Source organism: Zonotrichia leucophrys, chromosome 21 (genome assembly GCF_028769735.1).
Source record: "Zonotrichia leucophrys gambelii isolate GWCS_2022_RI chromosome 21, RI_Zleu_2.0, whole genome shotgun sequence".
Lineage (NCBI taxonomy): Eukaryota > Metazoa > Chordata > Aves > Passeriformes > Passerellidae > Zonotrichia > Zonotrichia leucophrys.
The window spans coordinates 6,209,831-6,234,375 of NC_088190.1; the positions used below are offsets into that span (position 1 = coordinate 6,209,831).

The window sequence follows — 24,545 nt, forward strand, 5'->3', positions numbered from 1 at the left end:
GAGAGCGATGGATATCTGCAGCACAGCTTCCAGCAAAGGGGATCCTTCCCGTGGGATCTCAGCCTGGAAACCTCCATTCCCCTGGAGCTCGGGGTCCAGGTGAGGCCCAGAGGAGGCTGAGTTTCCTGGGGAAGCCTCTGCTTGTTGGCTGTTGGTGTTTTCCCCTTCCCCGCCTGCCCCATAACCAGTTCTCCCTGCCTGTCCCTCCCGTCCTTGGGATGGTTGGGATGGGAAGGACCGGCCTGAGCAAACATTTCCTTTTGTTCAGCTGTACTCAGGCATGGCCCTGCTGCTGCAGCTGGGGCTGTGACTCACCCGGCCCAGAGAGGCCGGCTGGAAAATTTGGGGTGTTTTAAAGAAAATGCCCGCTTTTAATGACAGCACTGTAATAACCCCAAACAACCACCCTGCGCTGCCGGGGGAGTGGGAATGTTTAATGCATGAGCTGCAGGGCTTGAGATGGAGCTGGGGAGGAACAAAAAGAGGGGAATAAACCCAAACCCTCGCTGAGGAGCATCCAGCAGGGCTGGCTGTCACCTGGTGTTCCCCCTGGAGCCGCCCCAGGGCTGCCCTATCAGCTCCATCTCGGGATGGAGGTGGATCCAGGGTCCCCCGGCCGAACCCCGTCATCCTGGGAAGGAGGAGTTTCCTTCCCGAGCCTTTTAATCCAGTCCTGCTGGTTTCCCGGCACTGCCGGCGGAGCTCCCTGCCCATGCGGCCGTGCCCGGCTCGCCATGGCCCCGCGTCACGTCGTGCCCATGTCCACCAGCCACGCTGCCCGCGGCGTCTGCGTGCTGGGCACCGAGGTCTTCCTCGATATGCGCCGGTAGGGCCGGGCACGGGGCAGCCCGGAGTGATCCATGGAGCTGCTGGGATCTGGGATGGGTTTGGGCTGGGATTTGGGATGGGTTTGATGGGGTTTGGGGCATCCCGGGCTGGGATTTGGGATGGGTTTGGGGCATCTTGGGCTGGGATTTGGGATGGGTTTGGGATGGGGTTGGGTAATCAGGCTGGATTTGGGATGGGTTTGGTTGGGAGGTCCAGCTGGATTTGGGATGGGTTTGATGGATTGGGCTATTCGCGGAATTTGGAAGGGTTTGGTTGGGATTGGGGTATTCAGCAGGAATTTGGAAGGGTTTGTGGGATGGCATTCCGGGCCTGGATTTGGGATGGGTTTGATGGGGTTTGGGGCATCCCAGGCTGGGATTTGGGATGGGTTTGGTCAACCTGGGGCAGTCCAGCTAGGGGTTTGGGATGGGTTTGATGGGGGTTGGAGCATCTTGGGCTGGGATTTGGGATGGGTTTGGTTGGGATTTGGGTGATTCTGGGCTGGGATTTGGGATAGAGGTTTGAAGTTGATGATGGAGCATCTTGGCTGGGATTTGGGATGGGTTTGGTTGGGATTGGGGTATCCAGGGCTGGAATTTGGGATGGGTTTGGTTGGGATTGGGGTATCCCCGGATGGAGGGATTATGGGATTGGGTTTGGATTGGGATTGGGGTTATCCAAGGCTGGATTTATGGGATGGGGTTTGATCTGGGATTGGGGTATCCAGCCAGGAATTTGGAAGGGTTTGATGGGGATTGGGGCATCTTGGGCTGGGATTTGGGATGGGTTTGGTTGGGATTGGGGTATCCAGGGCTGGGATTTGGGATGGGTTTGATCAGGATTGGGGTATCCAGCGGAATTTGGAAGTTTGATGGATCGGTATCTGCAGGGATTTGAGTTTGAGGGGATTGGGGCATCCTGGGCTGGGGATTTGGGATGGATTTGCTCCAGATTGGGGCAGTCCGCTCAGGGATTTGGGATGGGTTTGATGGGGTTTGGGGCATCCCGGGCTGGGATTTGGGATGGGTTTGATCAGCATGGGGTATCCCGGCCAGGGATTTGGGATGGATTTGATCAGGACTGGAGCATCCAGGGCTAAGGATTTGGGATGGGTTTGCTCCAGATTGGGGCAGTCCGGGCTGGGATTTGGGATGGGTTTGATGGGGATTGGGGCATCCTGGGCTAAGGATTTGGGATGGGTTTGATCAGCATCACAGCATCCTGACATGTTCCACAGAGCTGCAGGGCTTTGGGATGGGTTTGGAGGAAGAAAGGGTAGTGAGGGACTCGCAGCTCGTCAGGAGTTCACCCAAGGGTTTGGAGGGACAGGTCCCTCCAGAGCTGGCTGTGCTTTGGGGGATGATGTCCACGGGGAGATCATCCAAGTTTTCTTTTAGGGGATGATGTCCCATTGTGTGTGTTTTGGGGAATGATGTCCATGGGGACCTCACCCCAAAACTCTGGTTTTTGGATAATAACTCACAGGGAACTCACTTTTGGGGACGATATCCCACAGGGAACTCATTTTTGGGTACAATATCCCACAGGGAGCTCATCCAAAGCTGGAATGTTGGCTCGGGGCATTGCAGCGGAGCCGGGCCAGGATGGTTTGGAGGCAAAGCCCAATCACACCCCGGCTAAGCCCGGGTCTATTTCTGGCTCTAAGAACATTGGGCAAGAGCAATTTAAGATGTGCAACTCGGAGCTAAAACGGGAGGAGGAATAAAATGTGTGGCTCAGGCAGAAAAAATTTAGCAGCGGCCGTGCACGGGCAGCGTCAGGAAAAGGGATTTTTGCAGAATTAAATATGGGGTGGCTTTATTGGGCAGATAGGCAGCTGTCCCTGCCCTGCTGCCACGGTGTCATTATTTAATAAATCACATTTATAATGACAGAGAATGCAGACCTGGCCGGTCAGCATCGCATCCGGGCAATTATTGGGATGGAGCGCTGGAGCCGGGCCAGGATGTGCCATTGTCCCCTCAGAGAGCTCTGGCTGCCCTAAAACAGCCTCGTTTCCCCCTCTCATGCAGACGGGAATGTAGAAAACCCATTATCTGCAATTTTTTGTCCTGCTTTTGGACTTGGATCTGTCTCAGTCCTATTTAAACCTATGGAACCCAAATGGGGTAATTTGGCTTCTTGGTAACAAATTTGAGCCGTGGTCTCAAACAGCAGATGGTGGAAGCTCTTCCAGCTGAAAAATGGGATAATTTTATTCACGGGGAGCACTGGCTGGGGGGAATTTAGTGATGGATGCGTCAATTTGGGGTTGCTTGGGGCAGAACTTGGAGCTCATTGGGAATCGGGTGGCGCTGCTGAGGTGGGAGGGCCAAAAATCGACGGCAAAGAGCCCCAAATCCGTGAATCCATGGCTTTGTGGAGTGTTTGGGATGGGATCCAGCATCCCCTGGATCCATGGCTTTGTGGGGTGTTGGGATGGGATCCAGCATTCCCCAGATCCATGGCTTCACATGGTGTTTGGGATGGGATCCAGCATCCCCTGGATCCATGGCTTTGTGGGGTGTTGGGATGGGATCCAGCATCCCCTGGATCCACAGCTTTGTGGGGTGTTGGGATGGGATCCAGCATTCCCCAGATCCATGGCTTTGTGGGGTGTTCTGGATGGGATCCAACATCCCTCTGGATCCATGGCTTTGTGGGGTGTTGGGATGGGATCCAGCATTCCCCAGATCCATGGCTTTGTGGGGTGTTAGGATGGGATCCAACAACCCTCTGGATCCATGGCTTTGTGGGGTGTTCTGGATGGGATCCAGCATCCCCCAGATCCATGGCTTCACATGGTGTTTGGGATGGGATTGAACATCCCTCTGGATCCATGGCTTTGTGGGGTGTTGGGATGGGATCCAGCATTCCCCAGATCCATGGCTTCGCGGGGTGTTCTGGATGGGATCCAGCATCCCCCGGATCCATGGCTTCACATGGTGTTTGGGATGGGATCCAGCATCCCCCGGATCTACGGCTTTGCGGGGTGTTTGGGATGGGATCGAACATCCCTCTGGATCCACGGCTTTGTGGAATGTTGGGATGGGATCCAGCATTTCCTGGATCCATATCTTCATGGGGTGTTCCAGACGGGGATGCCAAGCCCATGGAATGCCTTAATCTCCTCGCAATCTGCTGGAGGCACCGGGGACGCCGCGCCAAGAACAACACCGGGGATAAATCCCTGCCGTGGCGCGCGGGGTTTTGATGTTGCGGTTTTTATGTTCTCGCTGCCCAAGTTTCCACCCGGTTCCCCCTGGGATGCAGCCAGGGGAGCGGGAGCAGGTCAGGGCTGCCGGGATGGAGCGGCCGGGGCTGTAATGAGCAGGGAGCAGCACTTCAAAGGCTCCTGAGGATGTCACGGAGCTGCGTGCCCGGATCCAGGCTCCGCTCCAGCCCCAGCATCCCTCAGGTCACGGGATGGTCCCACAACACCCAGCTCCATGTGTGGTTGGCATGAAAATCATCCCGGCTCTTCCCCGGTTGGGGTTTTGTCACGGGACACTGAAATTCAGGGAATTTCGCGTGGTTGCAGAGGGAGGTTGGATGTGGGATAAACCACGGCCGGACGTGCCGGAGCTGCAGCAGGAGCTGGGCTTGCCCAATGCCGCCACAGAGGTCCCACATGTGGAACTCCAGGGACCATTTCATCACCCAGGGATGGTCTCGGGGCCCCTCCCGCCCACTCGTGGCTGGGTTTAATTCCAGGTTCGGGGACTTGGCTCCCGTGGTCTCTGACCCGAGGTTGCTCCATTCCAGGTCCACCCCGAGAGGCGCCGCGTCCTTTGACGTGCACGCCACGCCGGCGGTGACGGTGCACATGATCCACAGCCCCGCCACAAAGCCCAGCCTGGACGCCCGGTGGCCCCTGGATCCCGACATCGAGGTGGTGGTGACCATCGATGTCACCAGCAGGACCGTCGATGACAACCAGGTCAGGTTGTCCTACGTGCTGTTCATGTGGCCAAACTGGGGGAAATAAGTGACTTTTCCTAGGAAAACTCAAGGATTTATGAGTAACGCTGACACCAGGGTGGTTTGTCATGGGGAAAGCTCGAGCAGAGTTGTGTAATTGGCACTGACAAGAAACGAAACCCAGAAGGAGAAGGCCCCACTTGGTGCCCCAATGATGACATCACAGGGGTTGCAAAAGTCGGTGCCAGGCAGCAAAAAATTCGCCAAGTCTGATATTTTCTGTGCCCAATTTTGTGCTGAAGATGGCACAGAAGTTTCCAATGAACTGTGATTAATGGAGAATGGCTGGGATGGACCTCCCAGGGCCCAGAAGGGTGGGCAGGCAGGGGTTGGAGTGGTGATCCTTGTGGGGCCCTTCCCAGCTCATTCCATGATCCCGGGAGGGCAGAGATCCCACCAGCCTGGTGGGATGTGGGTCACGGTGTGGGAATGGAGATCCCACCAACCCAGTGGGATGTGGGTCACGGTGTGGGAATGGAGATCTCACTAGCTTGGCGGGGTGTGGGGATGGAGATCCTACCAGCACAGTGGGATGTGGGTCACGGTGTGGGGATGGAGATCCCACCAGCCTGGTGGGATGTGGGTCACGGTGTGGGGATGGAGATCCCACCAGCCTGGTGAGATGTGGGTCACGGTGTGGAGATCCCACCAACACAGTGGGATGTGGATCACAGTGTGGGGATGGAGATCCCATGAGCTTGGTGAGATGTGGGTCATGGTGTGGGGATGGAGATCCCACCAGCCCAGTGGGATGTGGGTCACGGTGTGGGGATGGAGATCCCATGAGCTTGGTGAGATGTGGGTCACAGTGTGGAGATCCCACCAACCCAGTGAGATGTGGGTCACGGTGTGGGGATGGAGATGCCACCAGCCTGGTGAGATGTGGGTCACAGTGTGGGGATGGAGATCCTGCTGGCCTTGTGGGGTGTGGGTCACAGTGTGGAGATGGAGATCCCACCAGCTTGGTGAGATCCCCAGCACAGTGTGGGGATGGAGATCCCACGAGCTTGGTGAGATGTGGGTCACGGTGTGGAGATCCCACCAGCCTGGTGGGATGTGGGTCACAGTGTGGGGATAGAGATCCCATGAGCTTGGTGAGATGTGCATCACGATGTGGAGATCCCACCAACCCAGTGAGATGTGGGTCATGGTGTGGAGATCCCACCAACCCAGTGAGATGTGGGTCACAGTGTGGAGATCCCACCAACACAGTGGGATGTGGGTCACGGTGTGGGGATGGAGATCCCACCAGCCTGGTGGGATGTGGGTCACAGTGTGGGGATGGAGATCACATCAGCCTGGTGGGATGTGGGTCACGGTGTGGGGATGGAGATCCTGCTGGCCTTGTGGGGTGTGGGTCACAGTGTGGAGATGGAGATCCCACCAGCCCAGTGAGATGTGGGTCACAGTGCGGAGATGGAGATCCCACCAGCTTGGTGAGATGTGGGTCATGGTGTGGGGATGGAGATCCCATGAGCTTGGTGAGATGTGGGTCACGGTGTGGGGATGGAGATCCCATGAGCTTGGTGAGATGTGGGTCACGGTGTGGGGATGGAGATCCTGCCGGCCCTGTGTGTTGTGGGTCACAGTGCGGAGATGGAGATCCCACCAGCCTGGTGAGATGTGGGTCATGGTGTGGGGATGGAGATCCCATGAGCTTGGTGAGATGTGGGGATGGAGATCCCATGAGCCTGGTGAGATGTGGGTCACAGTGTGGGGATGGAGATCCCATGAGCTTGGTGAGATGTGGGTCACGGTGTGGGGATGGAGATCCCACCAACCCAGTGGGATGTGGGTCACAGTGTGGAGATCCCACCAGCCCGGTGGGATGTGGGTCACAGTTTGGAGATCCCACCAACCCAGTGGGATGTGGGTCACGGTGTGGAGATCCCACCAACCCAGTGGGATGTGGGTCACAGTGTGGGGATGGAGACCCCACCAACCCAGTGGGATGTGGGTCACAGTGTGGGGATGGAGACCCCACCAGCCTGATGAGATGTGGGTCACGGTGTGGAGATCCCACCAACCCAGTGGGATGTGGGTCACGGTGTGGGGATGGAGATCCCACCAGCCTGGTGAGATGTGGGTCATGGTGTGGGGATGGAGATCCCACCAGCCCAGTGGGATGTGGGTCACAGTGTGGGGATGGAGATCCCACCAACCCAGTGGGATGTGGGTCACAGTGTGGGGATCCCACCAACCCAGTGGGATGTGGGTCACGGTGTGGGGATGTCTCTGCAGGTGAAGATCTCCTACTACGACCGCGAGGGCCGCGAGCTGGCGGTGGCCTGGCTGTACCTCACCTGTGTCGGTAGGTGCCCACCAAGGCTCAGGGAATTCCTGGTCTCTTGGGATCCGGCTGGATCCACGAGGCCGGAATTCCTTGGGGACCACAGGCAATAAAGGTTTGGGTGTTCACCGATGCTGACGAGCAAGAGGGAAATAATTAAACCGTGATTAATTAAACACTGCCTTATTTGGTGTGGGAGAGACGGAGGCTGGGCCGTGTCCCCACCCAGGAGCATCCTCCTGTGCTGAGGTGGTTCCTCTGGAGAAGAGGATCCGTGCGAGATCTCCTCACCCAGCTCCGGCCAGCACCAGGGCAGAGGGATCGGCACCGAAGCCGTGCCTGACCTATTTCAGGAGTTTAGGGCGAGGTGAATCATCCCCTCCAAATGCCTGCTCTCCCCTGCTGACTACAAAGGGAGTCTAGACAACCAGTCTGGGTGCAGAAGTCTCCACTTGGATGGATTAATTACCCTAAATTTGGGATTTTCTGAAGCGTTCACATGACAGTCTGACCCGTGTCCTCAAATCATGCCAACGCCTCCCAAAATTGCCCCTGGAGAGGCTGAAGGTTTCCCATGTCCCATGGGCCTCACTGGAGCCAACTGGGGCCACCACTGGCCACAGGGATTTTGCCTTCCAAATGTTCTTCTCTTGGTTGGATTTAGAGTTTCCCTCCTGGCTTTTCCACGTCGTCCTCTCTGCCCCAAGGAGAACAATGTCTGACTCAATCCCTGTGTTTTCCACACTTTGTGTGTCCCATCTGGAGGAGTTTTTGGGTTAGGATTGAGGTGGGGTTTGGATGAAGTCGCCAAATCTCTGCAACAGAGGCAGAAATTTGAGGCAAGAAGAGCCCTATGAGGAAATTGTCAGGTTTCCTAGAAATTATTTGGGTGTTTGCTCAACCACAGTGAAAATGCATTTTTGTGCCTCCGCCGTGTTTTGGCTTCGTGGAAAACAGGACAGTCAATAGGAAATGGGTGAAAACGTAAAAAATGCCATGGAAACATAAAATCTGCCATGAAAACATAAAATCTGCCACGAACACATTGAAAAATGGCAGTAAAACAAAATCTGCCATGAAAAAATGCTGTGAAAACGTAAAATCCGCCATGAAAACATAAAATCTGACATGAAAACATAAAAAATGCTGTGAAAAATAAAATCTGCCATGAAGTGGGGATGTCCCTGCTGGGGGGAACCAAAATGAGAGGAGATGAAAGAGGGAAAGCCGTGGCAAAACTGTTGGGTTGGATTTTCTTCTCCTGTTCTGTTGGGTCTCGAGCAGCTTCGGGGGGATGAGGTGGGGTTGGTGTGGAGGTCGTGGTGCCAAGGAGACCCCAAAATGTCCCCAAGATCTCGTCCCCTGCCCATGGCTTCCTTCCCTCTCGCTGTTCCAGAGGTGTCCCTGGACGTGGACTGGAGCCGGAGCGGCCGAGTGAGGAGCAAGGGCAAGGACAAGGACAAGGACAAGGTGAGCAGAGTGTCCTGGGAGGGCGGATCCACCACCGGCCTCTTCCTGGAAAATCTCCAGGGGGCACAGGGACCTGGGTGGTGTCTCTGTGAGGGCAAACAGCCCGGCAGATCCTCAGCCTACTAATTGAGCAGGAAAAGGATTGATTTTCCTATTCCATGCCAGAACCACCTGCAGCTACAGCCTGGCCCCGAGGATCCTGCAGGAGAAAACTCTCGGCTTTTTCCTCCCTTTTTCCTCCCTTTTTCCTCCCTTTTTTCTCCCTTTTTCCTCCCCTGTTCCTCCCTTTTCCTCCCTTTTTTCTCCCTTTTTCCTCCCTTTTTCCTCCCTTCTTCCTCCCTTCTTTCTCCCCTCTTTCCCCCTTCTTTCTCCATTTTCCCTCCCTTTTTTCCTCCATTTTTCCTCCCTTTTTTCCTCCATTTCTCTTCCCTTTTTCCTCCCTTTCTCTTCCACCTCCGTTCTCTTTTTCTTTTCCTTTTCGGGCCCCAAAGCTGCTGTTGAACAAGTTGAGCAAACAGCAGGAGGTTTCCCCCTTCGGCCACACATCTGCCTGTGCCCAGGCCCTCAAGCTGGGCTAATTAACCACAGATCAGCCGGGCTGATTAACCGCAGCCTGATCGGCGGTGCAAATTGGTATCAAGATGGGCTCAGCTTCCAGAAGTGCTTCAGCCATGTCCAGGCGAGGCTGGAGGCACTTCCAGCCTGGCTGGGCGATAAAATCTTGGAGCAGTCGGTGCAGGCTCTGCTGGAGCTGCCATTGGGATGGGGCCGTTTGAGCGGCGCTGGTCGGGTTCTCCTCCAAGTGTGGGGCTTTCCTTGGCCCAGCATGGTGGAAATCCTGCTCCTGTCCCCTCTCGGTGCTTCTCCTCCAGGCCAAGTGGACGTGGGGCCCGGATGGACAAGGGGCCGTGCTGTTGGTCAACTGTGACCGCGACAGCCCCGGCGCGGGGGGCACGGACAGCGGCCAGGCGGACATACGGACACCGGCAGGTGGGCTGCGACCCCGAGGGGCTCCCTGGGCGTTTCCCCTCTGCCATCCCCTCCCTCCGTGTCCCCACGTGTCCCGCAGACCTGCAGGACATGTCGGTGATGCTGCTGCGCACCGAGGGCCCCAGCGCCATCTTCGCCGAGTACCCGGTGGTGCTGCACGTCCCCGAGGGCGACGCGGACAAAGTGCGGGTGTTCCACGCCGTCCGTGAGTGCCTCTGCCTCTCCCCGCAGCCCTGTGGCACCCCAAAGCCAGCCAACCCCACAGGTTTTGTTCATTGGGGCGCCCCTATTTGCTGTAATCCCACTTTTACCCCCAAAGCTCTTCTGCTGTCGCACACGGTGGGTCTATATGGGAAAAACCAAGGGGGAGAAGGTTCCAAAGAGGCTTTTCCCACCGAGGGCTGGAATTTTGACATTCCCATGGCGCGGGAAGCCCCACGTGTCTCCCGGCACTGTTTTGGCTCGGGCAGGGAGCCAAGCAGCCAAGCAGCCCGTCCCGTTGGGCAGCGCCCTTCGCCTTTGAACGGTTGGATCCCCGGCAGCTCCGCGCCGAAAATCAGGTCCGGGGAGCCGAGGGTGTCATTAGAGATCCTCAGCCGGAGCCACGCTCCTTGAAAGGGCAGGACCCGAGGGGACGGAGCCCTCTTTGTCCCGGGAAGATCAAGCGTGTTCCCCAGGGAGGAGGAGGAGGAGGAGGAAGAGGAGGAGGAAGCCCTTCTGCCACCCTTGGGCACCAGCCACCTCCTCCTGCTCCTGCTGGCGTGTCCCCCTGTGGGCAGGCTCTGGGAATTTGGGGTTCTCCAGGCTGCTGAGTTTGGGGTGGGAATCTGGGGTTCTCCAGGCTGCTGAACTCAGGGTGGGAATCTGGGGGTCTTCAGGCTGCTGAGGCTGGGGTAGGAATCCAGGGTTCTCCAAGCTGCTGAGTTTGGGGTGGGAATCCCAGGTTCTCCAAGCTGAGTTTGGGGTGGGAATCCAGGGTTCTCCAAGCTGAGTTTGGGGTTGGAATCCAGGGTTCTCCAAGCTGAGTTTGGGGTTGGAATCCAGGGTTCTCCAAGCTGAGTTTGGGGTGGGAATCCCAGGTTCTCCAAGCTGCTGAACTCAGGGTGGGAATTTGGGGTTGTCCAGACTGAGTTCAGGGTGGGAATCCAGGATTCTCCAGGCTGCTGAACTCGGGGTGGGAATTTGGGGTTGTCCAATCTGCTGAAGTCAGGGTGGGAATCCAGGGTTCTCCAAGCTGAGTTTGGGGTGGGAATCCCAGGTTCTCCAGGCTGCTGAAATCAGGGTGAGGATCCAGGTTTTTCCAGGCTGCTGAACTCGGAGTGGGAATTCAGGGTTCTGCAGGCTGCTGGGTTTGGGGTGGGAATCTGGGGTTCTCCACACTGCTGAGTTTGGGGTGGGAATCTGGGGTTCTCCAAGCTGAGTTTGGGGTGGGAATCTGGGGTTCTCCAAGCTGAGTTTGGGGTGGGAATCTGGGGTTCTCCAGGCTGAGTTTGGGGTGGGAATCTGGGGTTCTCCAGGCTGCTGGGTTTGGGGTGGGAATCTGGGGTTCTCCAGGCTGAGTTTGGGGTGGGAATCTGGGGTTCTCCAGGCTGCTGGGTTTGGGGTTCCCCAGGTGGTGATACCTACCGGCTCTACAAGCCCGTGCTGGGCCCGGACAAGCTCTCCTACGTGCTGGAGCACGCTGGCCATGGGGACAGCACCTTCTACGTGGAGGGGCTGGCGTTCCCCGACCGGGGCTTCAGCGGCCTCGTGTCCTTCAGCGCCAGCCTGCTGGAGGTGCCCCATAAGGTACGGGGGGGTCAGCCCCACCCTTGACCAAGCAAACCCCCCGTGGCTGGAGGTCCCAGACTCCGTTTTGGCTCCGCCAGGACTCGCCGGGCACGCCGATCTTCACGGACACCGTGGTGTTCCGCGTGGCGCCCTGGATCATGACACCCAACACGCAGCAGCCCCTGGAGGTGTTTGTCTGCAGGTAGGACGGGTGTCCATGGACAGGGCTGTCCCCTGCCCTGGGGCACTCACCAGGGAGGAGTTCCTGACCCTTCCTGGCTGTGTGTGAGCCAGGCTTAGGCATTCCTGACGGGGAATGGTTGGGAAGGGAGCCAGCTGCTGCCGTGGGAGTCATTTCCATCCCAAGGAGAAGGGCTGGAGTTCCCTCTCCAGGTCCATTCCCATGCAGGAATGTTGCCCAGGGCATTTAAATCTCAAGGAGAAATGCGGGAAGAACACCTCCAGGTCCAATTCCATGCAGGAATGCTGCCTGGGGTGTTTAAATCCCAAAGAGAAATGCTGGAGTTCCCTCTCCAGCTCCAATCCCACAAAGGCTGGAATTCCCTCTCCAGTTCCAATCCCACAAAGGCTGGAGGACCCTCTCCACATCCAAGCCCACAAAGGCTGGGATTTCTTCTCCAGCTTCAGTCCCTCAAAGGCTGGAGTTCCCTCTCCAGCTCCAACCCCACAAAGGTTGGAGTTCCCTCTCTACTCCAACCCCACAAAGGTTGGAGTTCCCTCTCCAGCTCCATTCCCACATGGAAATGCTGCCTGGGGTGTTCAGGATTGAGGAACAAGCCGTGGGGTCGTGGTTTTGGGGACTCCCCATGATCCCCCTCACAGCCCCAGCCCCTCGCTGTCCCCCCAGCATCAAGCAGGGCTCGGATTCCAACGAGGCCTTCCTGGAGGGGCTGCGGGAGCTGCTGCGCAAAGCCAACTGCAAACTGACCGTGTGCTCGGAGCTGGACTCGCGCAGCGACCGCTGGATCCAGGTCAGCTCACCCGGGAACAGGAGAGCCCCGCCGTGCCTTGGGCAGGTCCTGGAATGCCAAGGGAAGGGCACTGAGGCACAGGGAATGCTGCCATGGGTGGGAACAATGGCCTGGGAGCCTGGCGTGGCACCAGGGACACAGAGGGGCACCGGGACAGGGACCCTGTGGGCCGTGCAGGAGGGGCCTGACTGCAGGGGGGACCCCAGTGAGAGGGGGGACCCTGTGGGGACATTGCAAAAGGGACCCCATGGGACATTGCAAAGGGGACCCAATTGCAAAAGGGACCCCGCGGGGCTTTTGAGGGTGACCCCATTGCAAGAAGGACCCCATGGGACATCACAGGGGGTCCCTGCTGCAAAAGGGTCCCCATGGGACATTGCAAAGGGGACTCCACTGCAAAAGCGACCCCATGGGACACTGCAAAAGGGACCCTATTGCAAAAGGGACCCCGTGGGACTTTACAAGGGGGTCCCTTTTGCAGAAGGGTCCCCGGGGTGCTTTGGAAGAGGGACCCAAGGGACACCTCCAGAGTGACCTCATTGTACAAGGGCACCCCATTGAAAGTGTCACCCCGTGGGGCTGTACAGGAGGGTCCCAGTGCCAGGGGACCCCAGGGGGACACTGTGGCTGTGGTGTCACCCCAGGGGCTGTGCAGGAGGGTCCCAGTGCCAGGGGGACCCCAAGAGGACACCGTGGCTGTGGTGTCACCCCATGGGGCTGTGCAGGAGGGTCCCAGTGCCAGGGGACCCCAAGAGGACACTGTGGCTGTGGTGTCACCCCGTGGGGTTGTACAGGAGGGTCCCAGTGCCAGGGGACCCCAGGGGGACACTGTGGCTGTGGTGTCACCCGGTGGGGCTGTGCAGGAGGGTCCCAGTGCCAGGGGGACCCCAGGAGGACACTGTGGCTGTGGTGTCACCCTGTGGGGCTGTGCAGGAGGGTCCCAGTGCCAGGGGACCCCAAGAGGACACTGTGGCTGTGGTGTCACCCTGTGGGGCTGTGCAGGAGGGTCCCAGTGCCAGGGGACCCCAAGAGGACACTGTGGCTGTGGTGTCACCCCAGGGGCTGTGCAGGAGGGTCCCAGTGCCAGGGGGACCCCAGGGGGACACTGTGGCTGTGGTGTCACCCCAGGGGCTGTGCAGGAGGGTCCCAGTGCCAGGGGGACCCCAGGGGGACACCGTGGCTGTGGTGTCACCCCGTGGGGTTGTACAGGAGGGTCCCAGTGCCAGAGGAGCCCAGCAGGACACCGTGGCTGTGGTGTCACCTGCCGGGCAGGAGGGTCCCAGTGCCAGGGGGACCCCAGGGGGACACTGTAGCTGTGGTGTCACCCCATGGGGCTGTGCAGGAGGGTCCCAGTGCCAGGGGACCCCAGGGGGACACCATGGCTGTTGTGTCACCCCAGGGGTTGTACAGGAGGGTCCCAGTGCCAGGGGACCCCAGGGGGACACTGTGGCTGTGGTGTCACCTGCCGGGCAGGAGCTTCCCAATGTTTTAGTCTGGGCTCTGCCAGGCTCGCCCCATTTCCTGCCCCACCCTCCCCATATCCCTGGTGGAGATTCCTATCACCCCCGGGAGCCTTCCTCCTCCTCTTCCTCGTCTCCTTCCCACAGGATGAGCTGGAGTTTGGCTACGTGGAGGCTCCACACAAAACCTTCCCCGTGGTCTTCGACTCTCCCAGGAACAGAGGCCTAAAGGATTTTGCTTTTAAGAAGATCCTGGTGTGTCCTTGCATTGAAATCCTCCTTTTTCCACCCAAAATCCCCTCATTGGAGGTCCTTGGCACATCTTCCCTCCTTCCCAGGGCCCGGATTTTGGCTACGTGACCCGGGAGCCCCCTGGGAAGAGCGTGACCAGCCTGGATTCCTTCGGGAACCTGGACGTGAGCCCGCCGGTGACGGTGCGGGGCAAGGAGTACCCGCTGGGGCGGATCCTCATCGGCAGCCCCCTGCCCTGGTGAGCGCCCAAAACCCTCCCTGGGACATCCCAAAACCCTCCCTGGGACATCCCAAAACCCTCCTCGGGACATCCCAAAACCCTCCTTGGGACATCCCAAAACCCTCCTTGGGACATCCCAAAACCCTCCTTGGGAGATCCCAAAACCCTTCCTCAGGAACCTCTCGGAGAAAAGACCTGGTCCTGATGCCCATAAAATCCCAGATTTTACAGCAAAATCTGCTGCTCCTCTGACCCCCAAAACACCCGGCCACTGTTTTCCTGTTTTCCCTTTTCCCCGTTTTCCCCTTGTCCCTTTTCCCCCTTTTCCCCTTTCCACTTTTCCCCTTTTCTTTTCTCCTCTTCCCCTCTTCCCCTTTTCCCCTCTTCCCCTCTTCCCCTTTTCCCCTCTTCCCCTCTTCCCCTTTTCCCCTGTTTCCCCCCTTTCCCCCTTTTCCTCCTTTTCCCATTTTTTCCCATTTTCACCCCTTTTTCCCCAACCCCACACACCTGGGCTGGGTTTGTTCTTTGGGAGAGAAGCAGGGGAGCCCAGGACAGGGCGAAATCCCAAATAACTGGAGGTTGTTGTTCCCATGGAATTCCGAATAACCAGGGTGTGTTGTGCCCATAAAATCCTGAATAACCGGGGTTGTCGCTCCCATAAAATCCCAAATATCCGGGGGTTGTTGTGCCCATGAAATCCTGAACAAGCGGAGGTTGTTGTTCCTATGAAATCCCGAATAACCGAGGTAGTTGAGCCCATGAAATCCCGAATAACTGGGGATTGTTGTGCCCATGGAATCCCGAATAACCAGGGATTGTTGTTCTCATAAAATCCCGAATAACCGAGGGTTGTTGTTCCCATGGAATCCCAAATAACCGGGGGTTGTTGTTCCCATGGAATCCCGAATAACCAGGGATTGTTGTTCTCATAAAATCCCAAATAACCAAGGGTTGTTGTTCCCATAAAATCCCAAATAACCGAGGGTTGCTGTTCCCCTGAAATCCCAAATAACCAGGGGTTGTTGTGCCCACAAAATCCTGAACAACCGGAGGTTGTTGTTCCTATGAAATCCTGAATAACCGGGGTAGTTGTGCCCATGAAATCCCGGACAACTGGGGATTGATGTTCCCATAAAATCCTGAATAACCGGGGGTTGTTGTTCCCATGGAATCCCGAATAACCAGGGATTGTTGTTCTCATAAAATCCCGAATAACTGGGGGTTGTTGTTCCCATGGAATCCCAAATAACCGGGGGTTGTTGTGCCCATGAAATCCCGACTAACCGGGGTTGTTGTGCCCACGAAATCCTGAACAACCGGAGGTTGTTGTTCCTATGAAATCCTGAATAACCGAGGTAGTTGAGCCCATGAAATCCCGGACAACTGGGGATTGATGTTCCCATAAAATCCCAAATAACCGAGGGTTGTTGTGCCCATGGAATCCCGAATATCCGGGGGCTGTTGTTCCCCTGAAATCCCGAATAACTGGGGGTTGTTGTTCCCATGGAATCCCGAATAACCAGGGTTGTTGTGCCCAGGCCGGGCGATGCTCGGCAGCGAACAAAGCTCCCTGCCAAGCCTCCACAAAGGAGGGCATTTTCTGGGAAAAACAACACCCGTCCCTGATCCCATCCCAAAAAACCCACGGGACGCTCCTGTTCCGGCCCGGGATTCGCACTGCTTCCAGAGGAAAAGAAATGCAGGGAAATGGGATTTTCCCAGCCCCACTGAGGCCCCAATTGTCCCGTCCCTCATTACCAGGAATTTAATTAACATTTCCCCAGCCCGTTCTGTTTAAGAAAACTTGGCTCTCACACCGAAATGAGGTGGGATTTGGGAATTGCAGGTGCCCAGAGGTGCCCGAGCAGAACCGGGCATGGAATGATCCCATCCGTATGGATAGATCCAGCCTGGAGAGGTGTTTATGGAAAATGAGGGGATATATCAATGTATTTATCCAAAATACAGGGAGATACACTGATATATTTAAATAATATTAGGGATCTAGTAATATATATTTGTACTGATACATTTATATCAGTAAATATATATAAAAATATATATATTTAGCAATATATATTTATATAACATATACATTTACACACTTTATAGGGATATATCCATGTATTTATCCAAAATACAGGGAGATATGCTGATATATTTATGTAATATTCGGGATCTAATAGTATATATTTCTACTGATACATTAATAGAGATTTAGCAATTTATATTTATATAACATATACATTTACACCCTTTATATATAATATAGGGATATATCGATGTATTTATCTAAAAATACAGCAAGACACATTGATATATTTAAGTAATATTAGGGATCTAGTAATATATAAGATAGGGATTTAGTAATATATATTTATATATTATAGCAATTTAGCAATATATATCTTTAAATAATATAGGGCTTTAGCAGTGTATGTTTATATAACATATTATTAACATTATATATAATATAGGAAAATATTGATGTAATTATCTAAAACACAAAGAGTTATGTTGATATATTTATATAAGATAGGGATCTAGTAATATATATTTATATTGATCTGTTTATACAATATGGTGATTTTAGCAACATATACTTATATAACATTTATTATTACCTCACTTTATAAATAACACAGGACTATATTAATATATAACAGATATAATTATACATAATTGGGCCATCAGGCAGATAAATCTGTATTAAAGCAGAACAATCTATAATTTATTTTATTACATGTATTTAAATATGTTTATGTCTGTAATGTAGCTTGGGCCATTTTCCCTGAAAAACAGGATAAAAATGAGCCCTGGGGTGATCAGGGCGGGGGTTTGGGGAGTGGATTTTGGGGAGGGGGTTTCGGGGAGGGGATTTTGGGGTGGAGAATGGGTTTTGGAGAGCAGGTTTTAGGGAGAGGAGTGAGTTTTGGGGTGGAGAGTGGGTTTTGGGGCAGGGGTGTTGCGGCAGGGAGCAGGTTTTGGGGACAGGAGCAGGTTTTGGGAAGCAGAGGGGGTTTGGAGTGGGAGTTTTGGGGCAGGGAGTGAGTTTTGGGGAGGGGGTTATAGGGCTGGGAGGGGATTTTGGGAAGGGGGTTTTGGGAAGGGGGTTTTGGGATGGGGAACAGGTTTTGGGGTGGAGAGAGGGTTTTTGGGGCAGGGAGTGGGTTTTAGGGTGGGGAGCAGGTTTTGGCAAGGGGGGGGGTTTTGGGGAGGGAGCAGGGTTTTTGGGGCAGGGCTTTTGGGATGGAGAGTGGGTTTTGGGGAGGGTGTTTTGGGGCGGGAAGCAGGTTTTGGGGAGTGGGTTTTGGGGAAAGAGCAGGTTTTGGGATGGGGTTTTGGGGAGGGGATTTTGGGGCAGTGGTTTTGGTGAGGGAGCAGGTTTTGGGGCCGGGAGCGGGTTTTGGGGAGGGGGTTTTGGGGAGGGAGTGGGTTATGAGGCAGGGGTTTTAGGGCAGGGAGTGGGTTTTGGGGAGCAGGTTTTGGGAATGGGAGCGGGTTGTGGGGCAGGGAGCAGGTTTTGGGGTGGGGGTTTTGGGCAGGGAGCAGGTTTAGGGAGGGGTTTTGCGGGTGGGGTTTTGGGAGGGAGCAGGTGTTTGGGGCAGGGTTTTGGGCAGGTTATGGGCAGGTTTGGGCAGGGTTTTGGGTGGAGGGTTTTGGGATGGAGAGTGGGTTTTGGGGAGGGGGTTTTGGGGTAAGGGTTTTGAGGCAAAGAGCGAGTTTCAGGGAGGGGGTTTTGGGTTAGGGGAGGGGATTTTGGGGTGGTGGTTTTGGTGGGGGAGCAGGTTTTTGGGGAGCGGGTTTTGCAGCGGGGGTTTTGGAGCAGGGTCAGCAGGTTTGGGGCAGGGTTTTGGGGCAGGGTTTTGGGGCAGGGTTTTGGGGCAGGAGCGGTGCCCACCCCAGCTGTCCCGCAGGATGGCCGGGCGCAGGATGTGCCGCGCCGTGCGGGATTTCCTCTTCGCGCAGAAGGTGCAGGCGCCGCTCGAGGTCTACTCGGAGTGGCTCAGCGTGGGCCACGTGGATGAGTTCCTCACCTTCGTCCCTGCCCTGGACAGGAAGGTGCCGACCCCAGAGCCTGCCCGGGGCTCCTCACAGCACCCCAAAATTCCCCTTTGCCCGCTGTTTGTCCTTCCGGGGGCTCTGGGGGATGGAGCCCCTTTGGGGTGGCCCAAGAGGATGGGTTTGGGATTGGCATGGGAATCTCATGGCCCCAGGGATGGATTTGGGATTGCTGTAGGCATCTCATGGCCCAGGGATGGATTTGGGATTGCTGTGAGCATCTCACAGCCCCAGGGATGGATTTGGGATTGGCATGAGCATCTCATAGTCCCGGGGATGGATTTGGGATTGGTGTGGGCATCCCATGGCCCCAGGGATGGATTTGGGATTGGTGTGGGCATCCCATGGCCCCAGGGATGGATTTGGGATAGGCATGAGCATCTCATAGCCCTGGGGATGGATATGGGATCTCTGTGGCCATTCCGTGGCCCCAGGCTGGGTTTGGGAATCTCCATGAGCATCTCACAGCCCTGGGGATGGGTATGGGATCTCCATGGGCATCCCATGGCCCCAGGGCTGGGTTTGGCGTGGCCGTGGTGCCTCCCAGCCAGACTCTGGGGTGTTTTGTCCCCCACACCAGGGGTGACCCCAAGGCTCTGTCCCGCAGGGATTCCGGCTGCTCCTGGCCAGTCCCAACGCCTGCTACAAACTCTTCAAGGAGAAGCAGCAGCAGGGCCACGGAGAGGCCACGCAGTTCATCGGTGAGGGCTGAGGCCATCGCTAGGGAACGGCATTCCTGCTGTCCCTTCCAAGTATCCATTCCCAGTGTCCATCCCACTGTCTTTCCCACTGTCCATCCTGCTGTCCATTCCCACTGTCCATCCCACTGTCCGTCCTGCTGTTTATCCCACTGCCCATTCCCAATGTCCATCCCTCTGTCTACAATGTCCATCCCTCTGTCTATCCCGCTTTCCACCCCACTTTTTATCTCTCTGTCCATCCCACTGTCCATCCCAGTGCCCATCCCTCTGTCCATCTCACTGTCCGTCCCTGTGTCCATCCCATTGTCCATCCCACTGTCCATCCCTCTATCCATCCCTGGTGTCCATCGCTGCTGTCCATCTCTCTGTCCATCCCTCTGTCCATCTCAATCTCCATCCCTGTGTCTGTTCCTGTGTCTCTCCCAGTGTCCATCCCAGTGCCCACCCCTCTGTCCATCTCACTGTCTGTCCCTGTATCCGTTCCTGTGTCCATCCCACTGTCCATCCTTCTATCCATCCCTGGTGTCCATCGCTGCTGTCCATCTCTCTGTCCATCCCTCTGTCCATCTCAATCTCCATCCCTGTGTCTGTTCCTGTGTCTCTCCCAGTGTCCATCCCACTGTCCATCCCAGTGCCTATCCCTCTGTCCATCCTGCTGTCCATCCCGCTGTCCACCCCTCTGTCCGTCCCTCTGTCCCTGACCGCTCCCACCCCAGGGCTGAAGGGCACTGAGAAGAAGAGCATCGACGAGATCCTGGCGGACGAGTCCCTGCGCAGCGACAACCGCCACGTGCAGGTGGGACCTGGGGGGTTCCTCCTCCTCATTCCAGGGGGGTTCCGGGGTGCAGGGACGGGATTTGGGGTCCTGGGGAATGGCCAGAGGGGTGAGGAGAGGGAGATGAGCCGAGGGACATGGAAAGGATGGGATGGGATGGGATGGGATAGGATGGGATGGGATGGGATGGGATGGGATGGGATGGGATGGGATGGGATGGGATGGGATGGGATGGGATGGGATGGGATGGGATGGGATGGGATGGACTGGGGATGGGATGGGATGGGATGAGACAGGATGGGGATACGATGGGGATGGGATGGTGGGATGAGATGGGGATGGGGATGGGATGGAGATGAGATGGGATGGGCTGGGCTGGGGAAGGGATGGGGATGGGATGGGGATGGGATGTGGATGTGGATGGGGTGGGAGGTTGTGCACAGGGATGGGGTGGGATCCAGCAGGGTCCGTGGGTGGGATGGGGAGGGCTGGGATGGCAGCTCTGGTTCCTTCCCGCAGCGCTGCATCGACTGGAACCGCGACCTGCTGAAGCAGGAGCTGGGGCTGAGCGAGCAGGACATCGTGGACATCCCGCAGCTCTTCATCCTCACCAACTCCCGCGCCGACGCGCTCTTCCCAGACATGGTGAGACCCCGACCCCACAACCCTGCCCCGATCCCAATCCCCCGGATCAATCCCTGCTGCACTCCCCGCTCTGCCCCAGGTGAACATGCTGGTGCTGGGCCGGCACCTGGGCATCCCCAAACCCTTCGGGCCCGTGGTGGGCGGGCGCTGCTGCCTGGAGCAGCGCGTGCGGGAGCTGCTGGAGCCGCTGGGCCTCTCCTGCACCTTCATCGACGACTTCTTCTCCTACCACGTCCTGTCGGGGGACGTGCACTGCGGCACCAACGTGCGCCGCAAGCCCTTCGCCTTCAAGTGGTGGCACGTGGTGCCCTGAGGAGCCCCCTGGGCCGGGTCCTGCAGGGAAAAGCGCATTTCCTGCAGCCCAGGGAAGATGTGCATCTCCTGCAGCCCAGGGAAGATGTGCATTTCCTGCAGCCCAGGGAAGATGTGCATCTCCTGCAGCCCAGGGGAAATGTGCATCTCCTGCAGCCAGGGGGAAGGTGCATTTCCTGCAGCCCAGGGGGAAGGTGCATTTCCTGCGCCGGAAAAGCACCGACAGCTCGGGTTTGGCCAATAAAGCTTTACGGACACTGAGGGGGCAGCGTTTCTCCGTTTCTCATCCTTCTTTCCTTCGCTCCCGGTGTGAAGAAGTCTTTTGGAGCCTGGTTTTGGGCACGGGGGTTTGGTTTGGGGCTGGTGGGGACAGCGGGGGTGGGGAGGCTGCTCTGGGGGGTGTGGGCCCCATCCCACAGCCGCGGGGTCACGGAGTCTGATGGCACCCCCAAAATTCCCTGTTTTGGCCAAAAAATCGCTTCCTGCTGGGGAACCTGGTTCTCGGGCTGCAGGAACCCCTCCTGCCCTCCTCGGGACCTTTTCACGCCTTTCCAAGAGGGAATTTCCTCCGCTCTTCGTCTCCACCGGAGCGCGACACTTCCCCGTGCCCGCCTGGCACCGCCTGGCACCGCCTGGCACCGCCCCGGGAACCGAAACCCGCCCAGTGCCCCGGGCGCGGCTCGGCCCCGCACAGCCCCGCTGCCGTTCTGGGGCCGGACGCGCTGATTTTGGGCAATTCGCTCTCCTGGCAGCGTTTCTGAGGTGCGGCTGCACCTGCGGCTCGAACAGAACCCTCAAGGGGAAGCTCCCACATATCCCCTTCCCCCTCCCTTTTTGCCCCAAAAGCGAGTTTCCAACCCCATTTCCGACTCCATTTCCACCCCCATTCCCCGGGGCTGTGTCCCTGCTGACATTCCCGGGCCCCGAGGAGCGACATTAAACCCGGGCCGCGCGTGATGGCGGGGAGGGGGTTTGGGAACAGCTGCGGGGACAAAGCGCTCCGGGCTCCCACGCGCAGCCGGGGCTTTAATTAAAACAAAGGTGATTAACGCCGCCGGGGGTCCGCTGTCCCCAGCGCTGTCCCCATCCCGCGGAGCCCGCAGAGCGCCCTGCCCGCCCCGAGGGAGGAGAATTCCAGCGCTTTGTCCCGGCCGAACAAACGCAGCCTTTCAGCGCAAGGAGAAATCAAACCCGGCCGTGCCCGGCGCTGGCGCGGGCCCAGCCCGGCTCGGGTGTCGCGGTGAATATTTCACCGCGTGGGCAGGACGGGGAGCGCTCCCCCCGCGTCCCTCGGGGCTGGCCGGAGCCCGGACCGCCCCCCGGACCCCCCGAACATCCCGTGGGCGTCCCGGGCCGCTTCCCCGCGCTCGGACCCGCGCACACCCAGCCCGGGGGTGGGATTAGGCCGGGCTTTGGCCGATCCCCTCCCCGCAGCCCGGCTTTATAAATCCCCCGCGGCGGGCGGGAGCGGCACCCGCGGGTGCGATGGCGCAGCAGCGCCGTGTCCCGCTGTCCACGCAGCGCCCCGGCAGCGCCGTGTGCGTGCTGGGCACCGAGCTGGCCCTGGACGTGTGCGGGTGAGCGCGGGGCACAAATCCGCTTTTCCCCCTTTATCCCATTAAGCAAAGCCCGAAAATAGCGCGCGGTGGGGCGGGGGCGGCGCTGCTGCTGCTGCGGGGGCTTTTCCCGGGGGATGCTGTCCCGGGACGGGGCAGGGGTGAGGGGTGGGGTCCCGGTGCCCCTTCCCAGTGTCCCTTCCCTGGATCCATTCCCAGTGTCCATCCCAGTGTCCCTTCCCGCTGTCCATCCCTGCTGTCCCTTGCCAGTGTCCATTCCCTGTGTCCACCCCTCTGTCCTTTCCTTGTGTCCATCCGTATGTCCTTTCACAGTGTCCATCCCTCTGTCCATCCCTGAGTTCACCCCTCTGTCCATCCCACAGTCCATGCCACTGTCCATCCCTCTGTCCATCCCCGTTGTCCATCCCTCTGTCCATTTGCCCATCCCTCTGTCCACCCCTCTGTCCATCCCACAGTCCATCCCTCTGTCCATTTGTCCATCCCTTTCTCCATCCCTCTGTCCATCCCTCTGTCCATCTCCGTTGTCCATCCCTCTGTCCATCTCCATTGTCCATCCCTCTGTCCATCCCCGTTGTCCATCCCAGTGTCCATCCCTGTGTCCATCCCTGTGTCCATCCCAGTGTCCATCCCAGTATCCATCCCTGCTGTCCATCCCAGTGTCCATCTGTCCATCTGTCCATCCCAGTGTCCATCCCTCTATCCATCCCTCTGTCCCTCACAGACACTCCAAACATCCCCACAGCAGCAGGACGGCAACATTCCCATCGGGATTTTGCCACTTTTGGGGTGCCACAAGCCCATTTTTGGGTTTTAACCCAGCGGGATGAGATCGGAAACATTTCCCGTTTTCGGGGGCAGGCAGAGAGCGAACCCCCGGCCCGGCCCCGGCTCTCGCTCCGGGGTTTTTCTCCCCTCTCCCCTCTCCGGCCGGGGCTCGCTGCCCGTCCCGTTCCCTGCGCTGCCCCGGGCTGGGATTTTCCCATTCGCGGGCACCGAGCCGCGTTTCCTTCTCCCGGATCCGCTCCGGGCCCGGCGCCCGCGGCCTCCGAGCGGGGCGGGGCGGGACGGGACGGGCTCCGGCCTGCCCGGCAGCGCTGGAAACGCCGATTCGGGGAGATCCGTGCCCCGATGGGAAATGCCGAATTTGGGGAGATCCGTGCCCCAATCCAATTTTGGGGAGATCGGTGCCCCGATCAGAAATGCCGATTTTGGGGAGATCCGTGCCCCAGTCAGAAATGCCGATTTTGGGGAGATCTCCCAATCGGAAATGCCGATTTTGGGGAGATCCGTGCCCCGATGGGAATGCCGATTTTAGGGAGATCGTGCCCCAGTCAGAAATGCCGAATTTGGGGAGATCCCCCAATCGGAAATGCCGATTTTAGGGAGATCGGTGCCCGGATGGGAAATGCTAATTCTGGGGAGATCCGTGCCCCAATCCGATTTTGGGGAGATCGGTGCCCCGATCAGAAATGCCGATTTTGGGGAGATCCGTGCCCCGATGGGAAATGCCGATTTTGGGGAGATCCGTGCCCCAGTCAGAAATTCCGAATTTGGGGAGATCCCCCAATCAGAAATGCCGATTTTAGGGAGATCCGTGCCCCGATGGGAAATGCTAATTCTGGGGAGATCCGTGCCCCAATCCGATTTTGGGGAGATCCGTGCCCCGATGGGAAATGCCGATTTTGGGGAGATCCGTGCCCCAGTCAGAAATGCCGATTTTGGGGAGATCCGTGCCCCAATCCGATTTTGGGGAGATCCGTGCCCCAGTCAGAAATTCCGAATTTGGGGAGATCCCCCAATCAGAAATGCCGATTTTAGGGAGATCCGTGCCCTGATCGGGAATGCCGATTTTGGGGAGATCCGTGCCCGAACCACCCCCGGGCAGCGCCGGCATCGATGGCATCGCGGCCCGGTCCAATCCCCGCCGCCCTCGGGATGTTCGCGGGTTTTATTCCAGGATTTCGGGGCGTTTCAGAGCGATTCCTGCCGTTATTTGTGGGATTTATTCCCGTTTATTCCTGTTTCCTATGGCGGGACCGGGCGTGCTTTGCACCGGGGATATCCCTGGATTTGGGGTTTTTCAGGGATTCCTGCCGTTCTCTCCGTGGGATTCATTCCTTCCTATTCCCGTTTATTCCCGGGTGCGCTTTGCACCCGGAATATCCCCGGATTTGGGTTTTTTAGGGATTCCTGCCGTTCTTTCCCTGGGGCTCATTCCCA

General features: G+C 57.4%; 2 protein-coding genes across 2 annotated transcripts in view; both read left to right on the forward strand.

Moving 5' to 3' along the window:
- The first annotated feature begins 734 nt into the window (after positions 1–734).
- On the forward strand, positions 735–20,749 carry LOC135456647 (protein-arginine deiminase type-1-like). The gene is made up of 16 exons (XM_064730632.1): positions 735–826; positions 4,594–4,768; positions 7,051–7,120; positions 8,496–8,569; positions 9,442–9,559; positions 9,639–9,764; positions 11,172–11,347; positions 11,428–11,531; positions 12,198–12,321; positions 13,929–14,036; positions 14,120–14,271; positions 18,171–18,315; positions 18,923–19,016; positions 19,733–19,812; positions 20,311–20,436; positions 20,516–20,749. The coding sequence occupies exons 1-16, from the start codon at positions 735–737 to the stop codon at positions 20,747–20,749; spliced, it is 1,998 nt and encodes a 665-aa protein (XP_064586702.1).
- Positions 20,750–22,204: 1,455 nt separating this feature from the next.
- LOC135456805 (protein-arginine deiminase type-3-like) overlaps positions 22,205–24,545 on the forward strand; it is a 30,262-nt gene continuing 27,921 nt past the window's right edge. The window contains exon 1 of the mRNA XM_064730918.1: positions 22,205–22,325. Within this exon, the coding sequence (XP_064586988.1) occupies positions 22,234–22,325 (92 nt within the window). The 5' untranslated portion in view covers positions 22,205–22,233. The remainder of the gene's footprint in view (positions 22,326–24,545) is intronic.